General features: G+C 37.1%; 1 protein-coding gene across 2 annotated transcripts in view; it reads right to left on the bottom strand.

Moving 5' to 3' along the window:
* The window catches only part of LOC118173256 (contactin-3-like), a 97,422-nt gene that overhangs the window by 32,289 nt on the left and 47,475 nt on the right, over window positions 1–17,658 (bottom strand). For both annotated transcript variants that reach the window (XM_035337663.1, XM_035337664.1), the window contains exons 3-6: window positions 14,974–15,069; window positions 3,557–3,760; window positions 3,125–3,227; window positions 1,941–2,125 (exon numbers count right to left, since the gene is read on the bottom strand). In XM_035337663.1, the coding sequence (XP_035193554.1) occupies window positions 1,941–2,125; window positions 3,125–3,227; window positions 3,557–3,760; window positions 14,974–15,069 (588 nt within the window). The remainder of the gene's footprint in view (window positions 1–1,940; window positions 2,126–3,124; window positions 3,228–3,556; window positions 3,761–14,973; window positions 15,070–17,658) is intronic.

The following is a 17,658-nucleotide window of genomic DNA, read 5'->3' on the forward strand; positions in this document are numbered from 1 at the left end:
CACACTATTCATTTTCACACAGAACAAAAATCCTAATTATCAGAAAGGTTTAAAATTACCCTATCCCAACAACAGACTTGTTGGTATTCTGTTTGTAAAAATGAAAGCGAGTAATAAAATAAGAAAAAAAACTCAAATCTACTTAATTCTGCAGAATGGGTTTCATTAAGCAAAACAGATGAAATAAAACAGTTGGAGTACCATTAATGCCATTACAAGTCTCATTATTCTCTCCAGTTTAAGCACCCATATTAGGGACGAACCTAACGCAGACAGATATTTATACTGGAATATTAACTCCATTTGAGAGTTCAGATCCCTTTCTGGATTTGGAATGAAAATATTCACACTAGGCAGTTGCAAATCACAATTTCCTTGTTACAAAACTGCAACTTGCTTACTTTTACTGATTACCAACTTTCTTTATTTGAGCTCTGTGCCCTTTAACGATGCAAATGAAAGTTGGAAAGCATGTCACATATCATGTCAAAATTACTCACTGTCATAAAATTATAATGATGTAACTAATAACTATATAATATAATTCATTTATATATAATAACTAAATTTGTTCATATAATAACTCATGAACAAATGAAATTCTATCTGGCATGTTGTTTACGTCCATGTATCTTACAACTGCTCTGATTTCAAACAGGCACAGAAGTACCGGAACCAAGCTGATGACAAACTTCAATTCATTTGAAACTTTTCAAGCAGTTAATAAAGTCATAGAATGGTTTGGGTTGGAAGTGACCTTAAAAATCATCTAGTTCCACCCTCCTGCCGTAAGCTGAGATGCTTTCTACTAGACCAGGTTGCTCAAAGAGCCACTTTATAGAATCAAATGCATAGTACCAAGTTTAGAATTACAGATGACACTGGCAGATAAAACATCTAGCTCTTTTGCCGTTATCCACAATTACTATTAAAAAAAAGCCTTAATTAGAATTACTATATGGAAAATTTAATACAATTATTTATTTGGAAGCTGGAGTGGGAACACCTTTTTTCCTTCTTCTTTATCAGTCTTGTTTCCTAAATTTTCATTGACTGAAATCTACATTGCAACACTGTGTTCCAGTAAAAAGTAGCTTCCCATGTAGGGTAAGCAAATGGACAGAACATTTGTACAAAGTGGCACAGTAGGTATTCTCTGTGTTTTTTTACACAACTTTTTTTCTAAAAAAAAAATCTCAAATATCCCTACATGAGGAAAATATTTGAAAACAGACTGAAACATTCTTTAAATTGGCATTTACCAGAAGAAAACTAATTTTACTAAGATCTGGTTTTCACAAAAATTGCCAATTACCACTTTGTTGCAAATCACTCTATCTTTAAACCACTATCAATGTGCTTTGCTAATATTCATTTCACTCTATAAATGCACAAAAGACTCTGTCATTTTTCCAGCTATTACATTTCTTATTATTTCATCTCCTATTCTGGATTATATTGTCCTATTTATTTACTTATAACATAAAATAAAATTGTCTTTTTTGAAAGCAAAGGATTGACAACATTCATCAATAATCTTATCCTAAAGCAATATAAAATTTCTATTTCCTACAAACATGATGACTATGTAATACCTTAAATAAATCTAATTGACTGGAAATTTAAGGTTTCACCCATGGACCACTAAGAGGTGTTAATATATATAAATGTGTATCTTTCCAGCATTTTTCTAAATAAGCACAAGAGCTTTCTACACTACTCTTAGCAATTCTTTTGAACACAGACGTTTATCAGAAATGTTATGCAAAGACCTGGTGGAAAATTTCTCTTATTTCTCTACAAGATGTTAAGATGCCAGGGATTTTTAAGAATGAATCTTTCATGGTATTGTAGAAGTTGTAAACCCAGAAGTACTTAAGAGTGGTTTGCATTTCATGTGCAAAGAAAGGTGGGAGACAGGGAGAAAGAAAGTTTCCTACCATAGTAAGTGAGACGTCCTCTTGCAATGTTTTTTCCTCTTGAGTTCTCAGTAATACATTCATACAGTCCTGCATCCTCCTGCTGGAAATTAGGTATTTCAATCATGCCATTGGATTTCCTTAGCTTTATTTTACTCGGAAACGGCAGACCATCGGTTCTTCTCCAGTTAATCTGAGGCACAGGGCTGAACAGAAGATAATGGGATTTAAGTAAACAACTTTGCTTCATGTACTTGATTGTCAAAATTAGGCACTTCAACTAGTATGTAATACACCCCAGAAGTGACAAAAACTTGTGTTAAAAGTAGTATTAATACTGTACATGACAGATGGTCAGACAGCATGGTAACTGATTTGCATACGCTGTTCTGTTCCTTATGCTATTATTTGTGGCATCAATTTTTTCATGAATATCTGTTTGAATGACCAGTGACTAAAATTTCCTGTAAATCAGCACTGGCCTCCCCTGAAGACAGGAGAGATTTACACCAATGCCCTCCATGGAAAGGGAATCAAGGCAAGTAATCTGCAATTCCCATCCTAGAAGAGCCTTTCATTTTCTGATTTCAAAACTTTCCCTCCTGTATCTGGGGAACAGAAGCAAAAGCATGTCATTAAGTTACTGTTCTGGAATTTAAAATTATGAGCGCTTGACAAACTGTCTACAAATAAACTTCAGAGTGGTTAGTAAATACATTTACAGAAACATAAATGCATTCTCAGATCATCTATGAAACAGAAAAGGTATCAATTGTGTGTGAAATGCCATGGAGAAGAGGAATGTATTTTAATCTTTATTTCAGCTATAAAGGAAGAACAATATTATGAAAGCATCAAGTGTGTTTAACAGTAAAATTCAGTGAAAATTCTCACTGACTTCAACAACAATTCCTTTACCCTGAGAAAGTGGAGCTACTTCAAAGGACATCTGCAGAACTGCATTGATCTCATTCAAGATAATTTGAAGCGAAATGTAAATTCCTGTGTTGCCAACATGCACATTTTAATTCTAAACAACTAAAATGACTCCAAAGCTTTCCCCTCTTATTCCAAGGCAGTAACTCTGACGGTCAAAGCCGGATCTTTAGAAAAGAGTACCAAAGACTGCCAGCTGTCCACACCTGCTGTGCAAATGAACACTAACATGCTTCAGCTTTGCAGTATAGGTGAAGGCAAGAACTTACTTTCCTAGTGCAAAGCACTCTAGCTTCACAGTCGAGCCTTTAGCTGCAGGAAGTGTCTCAGGAAACTGAACTTCTATTTTGGGTTCATATTCTCCCATTACACCTATACAAGACAATCGGAAAAGGTCATATTTCGTTTTTGACGCTACCTTTCTCTCTTTAGTACTGCATAACATTACATTCAAAATTAAGTTTATTTCTACCACACTCCATTTAGAAATTCAAGCACGGGGACCTTCCAAAGAAATCAGCCAGAGGTAGGAGAGGAAGAGGAATACACAACAGATATAGTTTATCTTCTTATAAGCAACCATTATTCTGAGAATGCATAAAAGATTACACCATAAGATACAAAAACTTTCACTAGCAACTAGCTGTAAGTAACATAATGAAAGAAGGGGTGTTTAGTCACAGGTAAAAGGGAAGTCATACCATCGGTGCGCAGCACTAGAGGAGTAGGTGACCCAAGAACGTGGCTGTTTGTCACCGTGCTGGTTACGACACAGGTGTAATTTCCTACGTCTGACGGCTCCACTTTGGCTATGTAGAGGTGACCGGTCTCCTGAGACACAAATCGCCGGCTGTCCTCTTGTACAAATGACGGGTACTCATTGAAGATCCAAGCAAATGACAATTCTAATTGGTTAGAAAAAATAAATAAAGATGTTTGGTAGGGTTTTCCACATCTTTTTTTCTTCAGAGAGATTTATTTTTATTTATTGTATCTTACAGCATTATTATAGAAATACAGAAATATTGCATTATGTAACAAATAGGATCAGAAAACCAGCGATAGAAAAAACAACCTAAAAACAAATCAGAAAGAAGTGAAACCCCAAAAAGTTAAAACGAACCACTTTTTCAATGAAACCATACCTCTTCCAGGAGAAGAAAAACGTGAAAGGAATTCAAAGTCTTTTACACAATATTTTTTTGATCTACTCTTTTAAGACTTAATATGACTGGAAGAGGAGTAGACAGCAAAAAATGAGACCAGACTTTGTTAAAATGGAAATATCATTCAGTATCTACTTAGCAGCCCAGCTAGATATTTAGCAGAAATGGCACAGGAGTATATGCAGCTGAAATGAATGTCAAAAGAAGTAAAAACACCTAGAGGAGCACAGCACACAGCAAAACTGTGTTTTTCACACAAAAACAAGATCTTTGCATGAAATGGCAAACTGGCCCTCAATGGAGTACTTTACAGACATTTTAAAGGAAAACTAAACTTCAAAAGATGAATAACAAGATTTAGCAAAAAACATATTTGATTTTTTGCCCTCTGAACAGCACTCTGAGCTGTGTATCCAATTCTCATTGGCATGTGAGAAGCCATGTGCCTCTTTCATTCATATCCTACAGAATGAAAGGAAATTAATTTTTAATGGTTTTCCAGGCAAGAAATAATTTTTCACCCAAGTGCCATTCAGCTGAAAGTTTATAAAAAGATTAGAGCTTCTGCAAGTGCTAATTAGAAACAATTATAGTTTGATTGACCTGCCTTGGCGCTAAAATGTCTTGTAGCATTTGCACTGCCCCTACAAAATGGAGATCATTCCTTTTTGCACAGGTTTAATTTGAAAGTGCATACATTAGGATGCAGTCACCAAAGGAAGGGTAGGCTTTTTCATAACCCCCATAGCTGAGTATGAACATGCAGCCAGGAAAGCACCAAACCAAGAGAATAATTTAAAAGGTAAGATTGAGCAGATAAAAAACACTCAACAAATTAAATTATTAAAATATTTATGGACTAGTTAATGCAAAAAGGGCATCAAATGAAATGGCTTATAATAATTGCATTTAATTTTTGTCAATCAATATTTAAACTCCTTCCATTACCATAATTTTGCAGGAACAACGTGTGTGTGAACAATTAACATTCTCAGGAATATTCTCAAGAGTTAAACTTTTGTTATACTGGGAAATTTTTACTGTTGGAAACAGCCAACTATCCTATATGTGCAGCATGTCTCCTCCCCTGAAACAGAGCCAAAAAGTTTATTACTAGGTAACACGGGAGGTTGAATTAATTTATAACAAGGAAGCCAACGTGGATTTGTTACAAAAAGACAGAGCAGTTAGTGCAGTAGGAAGCAAAACCTTGCGACAGAGCTTGACTTCAGTGAAACATCTGAGATATACCACAAGAGTCTCTTAAGAAAGACACGTACATACAGTCAACAACAAAAACATACCCTATATAGCTATTCTCCCATCTTGCAACAAAGATACCAAAGTGTCAATGTTTTGCTGTTGAACAGAGAGGGCTTGAGTAAGCAGTGTGATGGGAGGGCCATAGGTGGTGCATGGCTCTGGCTAAGGTTCAATAATTTATGACAACCGCTACAAATAGTGAATAAATAAATGCATAAATAAAAAAGATGATAGAGAGTACACCTACAGAGTTTGAACGGGACCACAACCTCTGTGTACAGTCTTGCTAAAGAATAGAAAATTACTACATTTTATCAGATCTGCTAGGGGATGGAGCGATCATAGGAAGTGGTGAAAGCAGCAAGTAGGTATCAATTCAGGAACAGTAGGAAAAAAATGAAAGAAAGTTCTACATTTTCAGCTTTATACCCCATTCTAAAGTTTGGGAAGTCACAGTATTAGTTCTGGTATTTATTGAGCTCCTTGTTTTCCTTCAACTCAAATTATTATTTTATTCTAAAACAAAAACAAAACAAGACATTATTCTACATATTCAACGGGGATGGACAGGTCTGTATACCCAGCAGGACAAAAAGCAGCTTGATTTCATTATCATTATACTGGATTAAGAGAAAATTCACTGGAATCAGTCATTATGATTATGAAAGCCACACAAAGTGTATTTCAGTTTAATCAGATTCTTCGACAGCATATGAATAAGCACTCCTGGAAACCTAGTTTCCCATTCAACATACATGTTCATTGACTCTCTTAAACACAGAGCATTTCTTTACCAGTGCCCCACAGCCACTATCTCATTTATATTTGCTGTACTTTACAATATTGTATTCTGATTTTCCCCCCAAATTCATATTAAACAACTTGTTCTGTGATTTATTATGTTTACACCCCTTGCTTGTTGCTGATCTTACAGCACCTCAAGGGATATAAATTCACTCCCTTTCTGTCAATTACAAATTTTCAGTTGATTTTCTGTTATAAATGAAAATAATACGTCTCTCCTGGGCTTCCTCAGAGATCTAAGCCTTTGCTTTCCAATGCATTTTTTCCTTATTTGGAGACCATGCATGGATAAGGTATTGGAAATTACAGTTATTACTCAATTTTTATTTGTTTACTACATCATGGTTGGCTTCTACTCTTTATTTAGTATTATTTGATTATTATTTACTGTGCAGTTTACCAGTCACAACATGCTCATACTGTTCTAGGCCCTTTGTGCACTTAAATGTTCAATTAAAAAAAGTCTCATAAAATTGCCTGTCATTTTTAAACTGAAATTTTATAAGATTCAACAATTAAATCACCACAACTGTTGTGGTCTGCCATGGTCATTTCCTGCCATCTGCAAGCCTTGAGAAAACTTCCTATGTCAGAAAAATGTAACGCTGCTAAAGGAACATAGAGGGAAGGAAAGTCCCACACATTTAGTAGCTTTTAACTGGGTTCAAAACTAGGTCTTAAGTACATCTAAATGCTTTTGAAGAAAAATTACTTTTAATTATATTGCACATTTCCTTCTTAAGACAGACCAGGACACCAGTGGGGAACCACTGAGCGGAACTGGAATGATTTCATTTTTAATGAACAGAATGTTAGAGTCCATATGGGTTTGGGGAATTTATAAATGAATTCAGGAAGTTGGCACAGCAAAAGCTAGAAAACAACAGTGGAGATAGGCCTGCAACAAAGGAGCAGGATCATTCATAAAGCTGGTTTGATACACTAAAGCCTAAGGTCTAAAGGTCTTTTCTGCCTATCTTTCCCTCACCGTCTCTTAATCCTTTTCTTCTGGACTGCCACTCCTTTACACCTATTTAATACACATCAGCTAGTTCCCTAATTCACACCTTAAATGAGATTTCTAAGACAGCCAGAAGTAAATGATGTGAATAATATTGTTCTGAAACTGATTGGAAGTTCTTATTTTCAAAATTGATTACATTTTGGTTACAGAAACTGATGTTTCCATAAGTAACCCTGAAAAGAAATTGATGTATTCGATTTTGGAGTGCACTGAGCTGACTCAACAAAATTTACGGGTTCTGTTGTTTTTCTGTTGCTGTTGTTTTTAGTTTTGGTTGTTTTCATTTTTAACAAAAGAAGTTTCATTGCCTTCACTGAGCCTGAAATCCTTATTATTTCATTAAGTCCTACAATTTAGATTTTAAAATATTCTGTACTAGAGACATAATAGGAAGCTGAAGTATCTTGCTATTTTCTCTTCAATTACAATTCTGCCTAAACCACAGGATTGCATATGCCTTCAAAAAACTTTGTAAGGGAGTAATCAGAGAAAATTTAGTAATGATACCAACTGCAATTAAAGACATGGAAATCTGGAAGAAAACCCAAGTATTTTGAAATTATCTACCTCAGAGTTAAAATTAAAAGTAATGGGAAAGCAACACTGATTTTGAGAGGATAATGACAGATTACATAATTACGAATGAAACCAATTAGTTTGTCATTTGCACCAGCCTCAGCTGAAAGTGTGAAGAACGCTGCACCTCGCGGCCATAGGCCGCAGTGTCCATCTGCCAGCATGGCCCTGTGTGGGGAATGACCTGCCAACGGGACACTAATTAATTAAAGGTAGGGAGTTAATCTGCATGAGGTAAACATGCACTGAACCCCCTGAAGATGCTCTTTTCTGTAAGAAAACCACCTCGCTGCAGCTTAATCCTGAGGGGACTGCACTACTGCGAGGTTAGGCCGCTGTACTTCTGGAGGCCCCGGCGCTATCATGCGCTTTATGTTGCATATGCTAGCTTCAACCTTCTCATTAACTACCTCTCATTTCTTAAACTAGACAGAATTTGCCTAAGTATTTTGCTCACTAGAATGAAGAAAAATGTATTTCTGCAATACATCCACCACGTAGAGACCACCTCTGGCATTGCCTGAGTCAATGAGTATTTGGTTAAAAGAGTTCTAACACTCACCATACTAGATTAAAAAAGTTTGGAGATTTGTAAGAGCTGCTGAAATTTCCTCAAAAACTTTTAGAATAACTCTCTTCTTTTGCTTAAAGATATTTTGTGTTTATATAAAATGTAAATTGTATGATGGGAATCTGAGTCCAACTACAAAAAGTGAAGAACGTATCCTCAGAAACTCATTTTATTCCAGAGTATAATGGGAAATACTCTGATTTGAAACTAATGTGTACCATTAATCTTTCTGGCATAAAAGGTGAATTATTTTGTAGATAAAATATAAAAGATCAATTTTCAGCATGCTGTGCAGGTAATTAGGCATGCAACTTCTGCGTATGGAATAACCCACAACAATGAGAGCAGTGCCAGAGACCTATGTAATGTCTTGCAATTTCAATCTACACATTTAATAAGAATATTGAAATGTTTCAGCTTGAAGTGGGATCCTTGCAATTTCAGCTAGCACCTAATTTTCATTTTTAAATGGAATATGGTAACAGTCTGCTTTTTTGATTCTGAAATGAGCTAGCATGATGTAAAAAAAAAAAAAAAAAAAAGAAAGAAAAGAAAAAGATGCAGTTCTTTAAATGTAGTTACATCAGGAATTACATCTTTCTCTACTATGCCACAGATATAGGCTGAGGTAGTGGCGATCAGACAAACCAACCAGTGATAAAGCTCCAGCAATGTAAAACGGTCCATAAAGAAAGGTCTGTCCTTCACTGTACTCAACAGTTTGTACAGTTTTTCCTAAAGACTTTCAAAGCAGCACCAAAAGCAAAGCATACAACTGTAACTGAAATGTAGACATTTCTAAGCTCATCCTTGGGAAACACAGATATTAAAGACTGGCATCATTCTTTCCTTATTAATACAGAACAAAAACTCACGTTAAGTACATTTCCAAACAGCATAACCACTGGAAAAGCAGCTCAGCAATATGGCCTTGCCTGCTGCCTTTTTCTTGCCCCCATCCTTGCCCCCTCCTGTCACACGTGTGATTTGACCATTAGCTAGTGCTAAATTTCAAACCGACTGTGACCTTGTAATACAGAAGTGCTCCTTAACTGGCAGGTTAAATGTTGCTTGGTGCTCTGAAGGAAATCCAGACACTAATGGAAAAGTCTAACAGAATGCTTTTCTGCATTTGGGTTCCAGCACTGAATAAAATCGCAATTTCTTTTGCCCTGTGGCTGTGAGGGATGATGGATTAGTTTCTCTTTATCACATTTCTAAACTAATTGTTTCAGACTAGCAATGTCATTCAAAATGTACGGGCTCTGATCAAATTGTTCATACTATGGACGTATGCACAAAAGTAAGAAACTGCATTAGAAAGCAATATTTAAGCATATACCCATTAGCCATATCCATTTCAAATGACAAATTATTCTTTTAATCACCTCCCTAGAACTTTATATGCAATTGCTCAGAGCATTTTCTAACAGCTCTGTTGTGCCTTCTCAACAGTTGAAAGTATTTTAAATTGCTTCTTGCGTATAATAATTGAGGATAAAAAGATGACAGTTTAGCTTGTTGTTCAAATATAACACATCTGATTTATTCTGAATGTTAAATACTAGTGACATAAAATAAGGAAAATACACAGGTGTAAATTTTCAAAGAAATATTCTAATGTTTATAGTGGTAGTAGTATTTAGTGGCAAACTTCTTTGAGTAGTCTTGAACTCATTTAGGAGAAATTACTTGGTAAATCCTTGTGAAAAACTATCTGTACTCTTGTTAACAATGCAATGATCAGCTCTGAGTGTGTGCTGGGATTGCAGCCACTCCCTCCTGCCACTTTCTAATCAATTATCCTATTTCTAAAGGAAAAAATAAACTATTTTAGTAGAGAAGATAAAACTGAGAGAAAAATCCACAGAAACAAGCTAGGGATAAAAACAATCCTGGAAGAGAAGAGGCACAAACCCATTTATGCATATGCATTTAACATGGAGTTAAAAAAGAGTTCTATAAAGAATCTGGAGTGGTACTTGGCTTGTCTAGTTTGCCCTTTCCCAAACTGGAATCATGCATCTGCTGCTGCAGGTTTCTTAAGCCGGTTATAGACATTCACACTAGTTTAAAAGCATGTAGCATACAGTAGCTGCACATGTTGCACAAATACATAAATAGGGATATACTAATTTCAGTCTGTTTTACTTCAGCCCGGAACACAGGCATATCAACAGAAAAGGTGCATTAGCAAGACTGGATTAGATAAAGCGCAGAAAATGGAGAAAGCGTCTCTCTGTAGCATTGGTTTGTTACTGGCAGTGGGAATAAGGCTTTGACAGAGAGAAATCATTGTAAACTCGAGCTGTGAACATGTATTATTGTCTCTCGTATGGACAAATACAAGTGTCTCTCAGGTACCATTTGATTTCAAACTGTCAGCTAGAATTTGTGCTACTGCTGATGACGACACCAGAAGGGCTATTGCAAAACATATATATTTTTAATAAAAACACCATTTCTCCTTGGCAGATTGAGAACGGCTTGAGAACGCTGTGGAACAATTTTTAAGGCCACTGCTTTTATGATATTCAACTTGCTATTCTCCTTAGAATGCATTTTTGAGCAAAAACCTCATAATGTGCCTACTGCAAGGATGATTTATTGTTCATGCCCAGATGAGTGTCATACACAATCTGCAACAAAAGCAAAAGTAGATGTGCAAAGACAGGCTGCTTTGCACCTACTGAAAACACACAGATGGGCAGGAGAAAAACTATTCTGGAGTTCTATCAGCTTGGTGTTGCTTTTTTTTAAAGGTATGAAATGTTTACAAAGCCAGCAAAATTAATTCAATACACAGCTCCTTGAAAAAATAACACATTGTGATTCAAGAGTTGTGGAAAAGAAATAAATAGCCAAAGCCTCAAAATATTTCTGGCGTTTTAGATACTTTCCATGCTATGTTATTCATGAAGCACGGTCTTGCTGGAACTTGCAGGTCTCCAAATGGCAGTACAGAGACACGAGCAAAAATTTGCAAGTCTAAATACTAATTTGCAACAGACATGACATTATTCACTGAATGATTTGTCATACCAAGCAGTGAGCAATAAATTGGGATCTATTTATCAGTGATCTAATATTGTTTCAAACCAGCATGTCACAGCTTTAAAATAATAAGCCATGAGCTAGATTGATCACTATCATTCAAATACAGCCTCATTTATCAATTAAGTCTTCATTTGTCAGGGCATGATATTAACATGGAGAACATTTTTTTCTTTTCTTTTTTTTTTTTTTTATGTAGAAATATCCTTGCCATATTGGAGGAAATAGGAACACACGTCACACAAGGCTAATCATGAATACAAAGCAAGTGGAATTTCCTCCCAGAGCTGTAAGCAACAGCTTGTTGGCTCCACAATGTTCTTGCCATTTACTTAAGATCTTGTGGTTATGTTCATATCTCACTTTGTATCCACCAACAAAGAACTAATTCCTAGCTTTCTGGGCAAGTCTAAATGCCTTGGAAAGTGTAAGTAACTATCAAGAAAATCTTTACCTCTACCTTTATCATAATTTCCTCTGTGTATAAAGCAGTCCGGAAATCAACCCAGACAACATGAAGAACGCTATGCAACACTGCCTTCTCCAAAGATTCTGTGATTCTGTAATAAAAACCACCTCAAACGAGCAACATCTTCTGAAATCCAAAATCATTGTTAAATTAGTAAAATTGACTGTATTAAACTAATAGAAAACATAATATTAAGATAATAGAAATCGTAGTGCCTGAAGACAAAACTACACGATAATCAAGACACACATAGAGTAGCATTAGTAGGTAATACCCTAAAGGAACTTCGAGATTTGCTTTACTCGGGGTTTTGTCAGTCCTTAGATACCGATTTTGGAACAAAATCAATAGTAGAGAAAAATCATTTTTAGATCTCCATATGCCTAGCCTTTTCAATTCTTGGCAGAATGGAAAAAAAATAGCATTTCATGATTTTTTTTTAAACCTGCTGCATGTTATTATACAAAATTTAATATTAGATATGTTGAGATGTTTGCTACATCAGCACTCCTTGAAAACCAAAGACATACCAGTAGCACAGCAGAAAATCAAAACAGCTGTATAGAGTTTAATGATTATAACAATTGAGAAAGACAGCAATAGATCTACATAAATCAATTTTAGATGTTGTATTACCTTTCAAATATGTGGGGGTCGTGACTTGTGAAAAAAATGTCTTTTAACAGGTTCCCTCTGACAGAATTAAAATTATATACAGCAATATGGTCATGTATCTGCAGAACAATGACCAATGAGCACCTTAATTATCCAAATATTACAGTTCAACTAGAATACAACTTAACACAAAGAAAAAAAATACACTTAAATTATTAAAACATTTTACTTCAGTTTTACTTAGAAATCCCAAACCAATAGCAATCATTGAGTCACACGTACATCTCCATTCAGTTAGAGCTATAACACACACACAAAAATCACCATAAAGAAAGGGAAAATCTTCACAAAGTCGATCATTCACTCCGTCTCCCATTCAGTAAATCTCAAACAAGACTGCTAAAACAAGGAATGATAAAAAGGGAAAATGCGCTAACTCTCAAGAAAATATGAGTGGTTTGTAATGCAGCTTACATTTAACCACAGAACTATAGAACGGATTGGTGCACTCAGCTGGAAGCATCGAACACCCTTTTCCTCTCCCCACACACTAACAGCAAGTTAAATGGAATTTCTCTGTTGGTTAAAATAGTAGATGTCCATACCCTCATGGAATTGCAAAAGTACTGTTAATTGCATGAATAATTTGCTCCCAATTGAAATGGATATTCTTATTACTTACATCAGTATCTGTAGCTAAGATAAGCCAAAAAATATGCCAGACTGTAGAAGGGAAACAGTTTCATTTTCCCATACTACAAACTGCTATTTCTTCTGGGATTAACATCGGTTTATATTGTAACTGGAATGTTGTTTATAGAGGAATAATCACAATTTAATCAAATCTCTTCTCAAAAGCTTCTTAAACCTAAGTGCAAATCCCCATCCCCATCAAGCTAACAAGAACTTGAAAATTGTGAGAGGCAGCAAAATATACAAGAATATTTTGGAGGCTAAAGGGAGAGAGAAAACAAGGTATTTGAGAAGGTTCTCAGAATTAGTACTGTGTACTTATTTGTGTACTTATTTGATAGCTCAGTGCAACAAATACAGAATCAAATAATAATAGTAATAATCAGCCTACAGATGTGGAAAGGGCTGAACAGCCATCAGAACCCCCAAAAGCTCAGGTCAACTGTCCCTAAACTATCCCAGACAGATTATTAATTCATTCTTAAAAATAACAAACAAACAAAACCATCTATGCTGCCCCCCCAAACACACAATTTCAGTGAAGAAAGAAGAATTTCTTCGACCCTGTTCCACATCTCCAGAAAACTTCACTGGTTAATACTCCAATTCACACACAAACCTGAGGATTCTCAATTCTATTTGATAAATCATAGAGCTCTTTTTTACAAATGAATAACACCGTTAGTGTGGGGGTGTCAATCAGATCCCATCTGCTGACTGTGAAGGAAATCCTCACCTCTCCCACCTGTTGATTTGAACCTCAGCTCTGAGCAACGTGAGCATGTTTTGCATTGCCTCCTCTTTAACACCTCAAACGCTCATAGTGCAGAGCTGTAGTTAGCTATGCGGCCACCTCTGCACGCACACATGCATGGCATGTTAGTGTGGGAATGGTTGGGGTGATTCAGACTCTGGACTGCACATAGAAGCAAAATTTAATCATTCTAATTCTTACAGATAGAGAGGGGAATGACCCATTTTCTCAGCAGCTAAAAGACAAAGCTGTTGTAAGGCTATAAAGATGATTTAAGAGTACGTATCGGTTTGGAGAGAGAAAAATTCTGCAAGCTCAGACAGTTGTAAAATTGTCACTTTATGGCTGTGTCTGCTCTGCCAAATTTAAGAGGCCACAATACCTGTATTATTGTATTCACGATGTTTAGCTTATATTACCAGGTCTTTGCAATCAAATCTAATGTTTAATGTCACAGAGCTTCAGTAATGAGACTACTTATCAATAAAAAACAAAACAAAACAACAAAACAAAAATAGTCATTTCCAAATATTACTGGAGGCTCAATAATAATTAGTTGAAAACTGAAGACAGATAACAAATGATAAAATGTCCTCACAACTTCTGGTTCCCAAAGAATCCATATAACTGTTTTTCTCTTCCCCCTCAAGACGGCAGTGTTTTAATTATATCAGCATCATTGCATTATGTTACAAAATGCCTTAGTTTTAAGAAAACAAGCACGCACTTGAATAACAGCAGACAAGAACCCAATCTTTGCAACTGGCTGGCCATAGAGAAAACTAGATTCGGCTCAGCAATTATGAAATTGGGCAGAATTTAACTCCAGAAGATACTCAGTTAATTACTGGAAATATCATAAAGATCAGACATGTTAAATGCACAGTAATTACTAGGGACAGAAAGGCAGTTCAAGATAGAAGTAATTTCTCCTGGGTGCTGCCTTCCCGCTTCTTCTCCACTGGCTTTGGTTTTGTTTTCTTTCTGTTTGCACGTACTTCAGGAAACCAGGTTTCACTCTCGCTCTCCCTGATGGACCTCCCTGCCACGTTTCCGTAGCGGCACAGAGACATTTCCCTGTCCCGACAACCGGCCCCGGTGGAAGAAGAAAGCCGCGGGTGCCCCTTACCTCCTGCGCGAGGCGGCGTGCCGCAGAGCAGCACAACTCCCTGTCCCTCTCGCACCGACACCGCGCTCCTCATCTTCGTCCGGGAGCTCTCAGGATCTGTTTTTGAAAAAAAGATGAGCTGGATGTTAGGAGACAGAAAGGCAAAGTGCACAGGGTTTCACGTTCTCTAGCTCTTGGTATCAAGTCTTGGGATGCCAAGAGGTTCAGTGATTTCAGCGGCTCATGGCAGAAGAAATGGCTGTTCCGCACAAGTGAGGATGACAGAATTGGGACTGAAGTGAAATAATTTACAAGAACATAATGAACAGATCCTATGGGTAACTTTGTTCTTACGCTAGGCTTACGCCACCCTAATTATGCTAACTAAAAAGGAGTCATAAAAACGGGTCTTTAAGCCACTGTTTCTTCTGAAATGAAGGCTCTGATGAAAATAGCATCACAATCCTACTGAGCTCCTCCAGCCAACTGGATATTAACGCTAATAACACAGCTACTTGGAAGAAGGATGCATGTCTTCAAACAGGAAAAAACCCTCCACCACCTCCCCGTGGGCAGCATTGCCAGGCTAAGACCTCACAGCACAGCTAAGGCGAGCGCCTTACCCCTCAGCATCCTGACCCGGCGCCCGGCCTGGTTTCGGGTCTCGTGGGATCATTTTAAGCTGTATAAGAGGGGAAACAATTGCTGCTGGCTATGCATAAATGCAAAATTGTAGAGCAGTGGGATTTGTTATAACTTTAAATTAACTTTCACTCTAAACTTATGACTCGAGATCCAAGAAAGTATGGCCTCGTTGTAACCCTGAATTAAGCTGGATATAACCATCAATCCACACTGACAGCGAGGTTATACCCTAAGAGAGACTTTTCCCCAAATAATCTCATAACAAAGCCAAACAGAACACAGTTCAAACAGCAGTAAGCCAGCTAGTAATCTAAAACAAAGTTTGGTCTATAACTTTGTAAAGGATATTAATACATGATGCTCAAAAACCTCGGGGTGTCCTTAAAATAAATCTGGCTTTATAACAAAGCATAACAGCAGTGAATTGACCAGCAATAGCTATTTCCCAAAACATAATGTTTTTTAATATTGAAAAGCAACAGCTGCTACAGCCAGCACACAGTGATTAGAATTTCAATGCTTCATTAAAAAAAAATAATACATTTATTGCCACAATAAGATATTGTTCTGCTATTGTTTGTTATTGAACATAGGAGGGTTTCTTAAAAGGGCTGCTTTCAGCTTTCCAGCTGAATTTCTCTGCAAATACATCTCAAGGACCAAGGTCTTCTCTCACATAATAAGTTTGGGTCCTTTGGCTGGATGTGTTTTGGAGTTCGTAAACAACCACAACTCAACTGATTTCTCCAACAGATCAAAACATTCTGCCCCGCAATTTGTTTCAGGCCTGGTAAGCAACCTTCTCTTCCCTCCATCATGATATAAACTCCATAGCCCTCCCAAACGATTGCACTGAGTTATGAAGTTGGGAGCTAAGAGCCAGGAGCACCCCCTGTACCTGCATCCCTGGTGGGCAGCAAAAGGATGGCTACAAAAGCCCACGCTGGGTTGTGGAGCACCAACACTGGGTTGTGGAGCACCAACCAGAACAGGCAAAGATTTCCAACGCCACCTTCACTTGCAACCTGGAGACTTTTCCCTCCTTGGATTTTAGGCCTTTGTTTGCTGGCATACCCCAGAGGGGAAGAGACATGCGACACCTTACTTGAACGAAAACAGCTATGCAATTTGGATTTTAAAACTCCGAAGTACACGTAATTAATGCCTAAAACAAACAGACTGTATTTCACCCCCTTACAACACAACCGCTGCAAGTCATAAATCTTACATATTACTTCTGTAATTAATATGAACTAGTTTATCGCTACTTTCTGCGAGTGTACTTTCATTTACTGCAAATGCATCTCTTTAGAAACACAGCTGTCTCTGTGTCTAACACACCGTACGGGCACCATGGCACTGGGCTGGCCCAACTGGGAAGGGAGCGACGTGGGGAACGCGTGCTCCGACGGGCACGTTGTGAGCCCGCCAGCACCCTGCTGCGACCCAGTCTGATCTGCTGCAGTTTTGGGCTGCTGCAGTTATTCATCACTGATTGCAGGTGAAGAGTGCTGTCACGGGGGAATAGTTTTTTGGGAAACACGAGGCAAGCAGAATCCATCAGAAAACAAAGAATATGAGCCCTATTACAATGAAAGAATGATTTTTCGTTAATTAACAGGAAGTTCTCCATCGCACCTTGCAGAGTGCTTGAATTACCAGACTAATCAGACAGCTGCAGAAATATCATCACTTAATTCATTTAGATACCTTCGTGATCACCAGCACTGGCTGCTGGCACTTCAAAAATAATTATAAATTACCACGTAAAATAGCACCAACGTCCTCTATTAGTATTATGCAACGAGTCCAAGCCTCTGACCTTGGAAAGACCTTGGAAAGTGTTCCTTGCTTATATACAAGATTCTGGTCTGATTTTAAGAGGTCTCTGTAGCATATTCATAGTATTATAAAGGTCAAAGCCAGACTTGCTCTGTGGAACAGGAGGAGATAAATATATTTTTAAAATAAAGTATCCTCAAAGCAGTAACACGAGGGAGCAGTGCTGTGTCTTCTTACAAAACCAATTGCGATTGTATGAAATCAATGGCAAGGAATATT

Source organism: Oxyura jamaicensis, chromosome 12, assembly GCF_011077185.1.
Source record: "Oxyura jamaicensis isolate SHBP4307 breed ruddy duck chromosome 12, BPBGC_Ojam_1.0, whole genome shotgun sequence".
Classification (NCBI taxonomy): Eukaryota; Metazoa; Chordata; class Aves; order Anseriformes; family Anatidae; genus Oxyura; species Oxyura jamaicensis.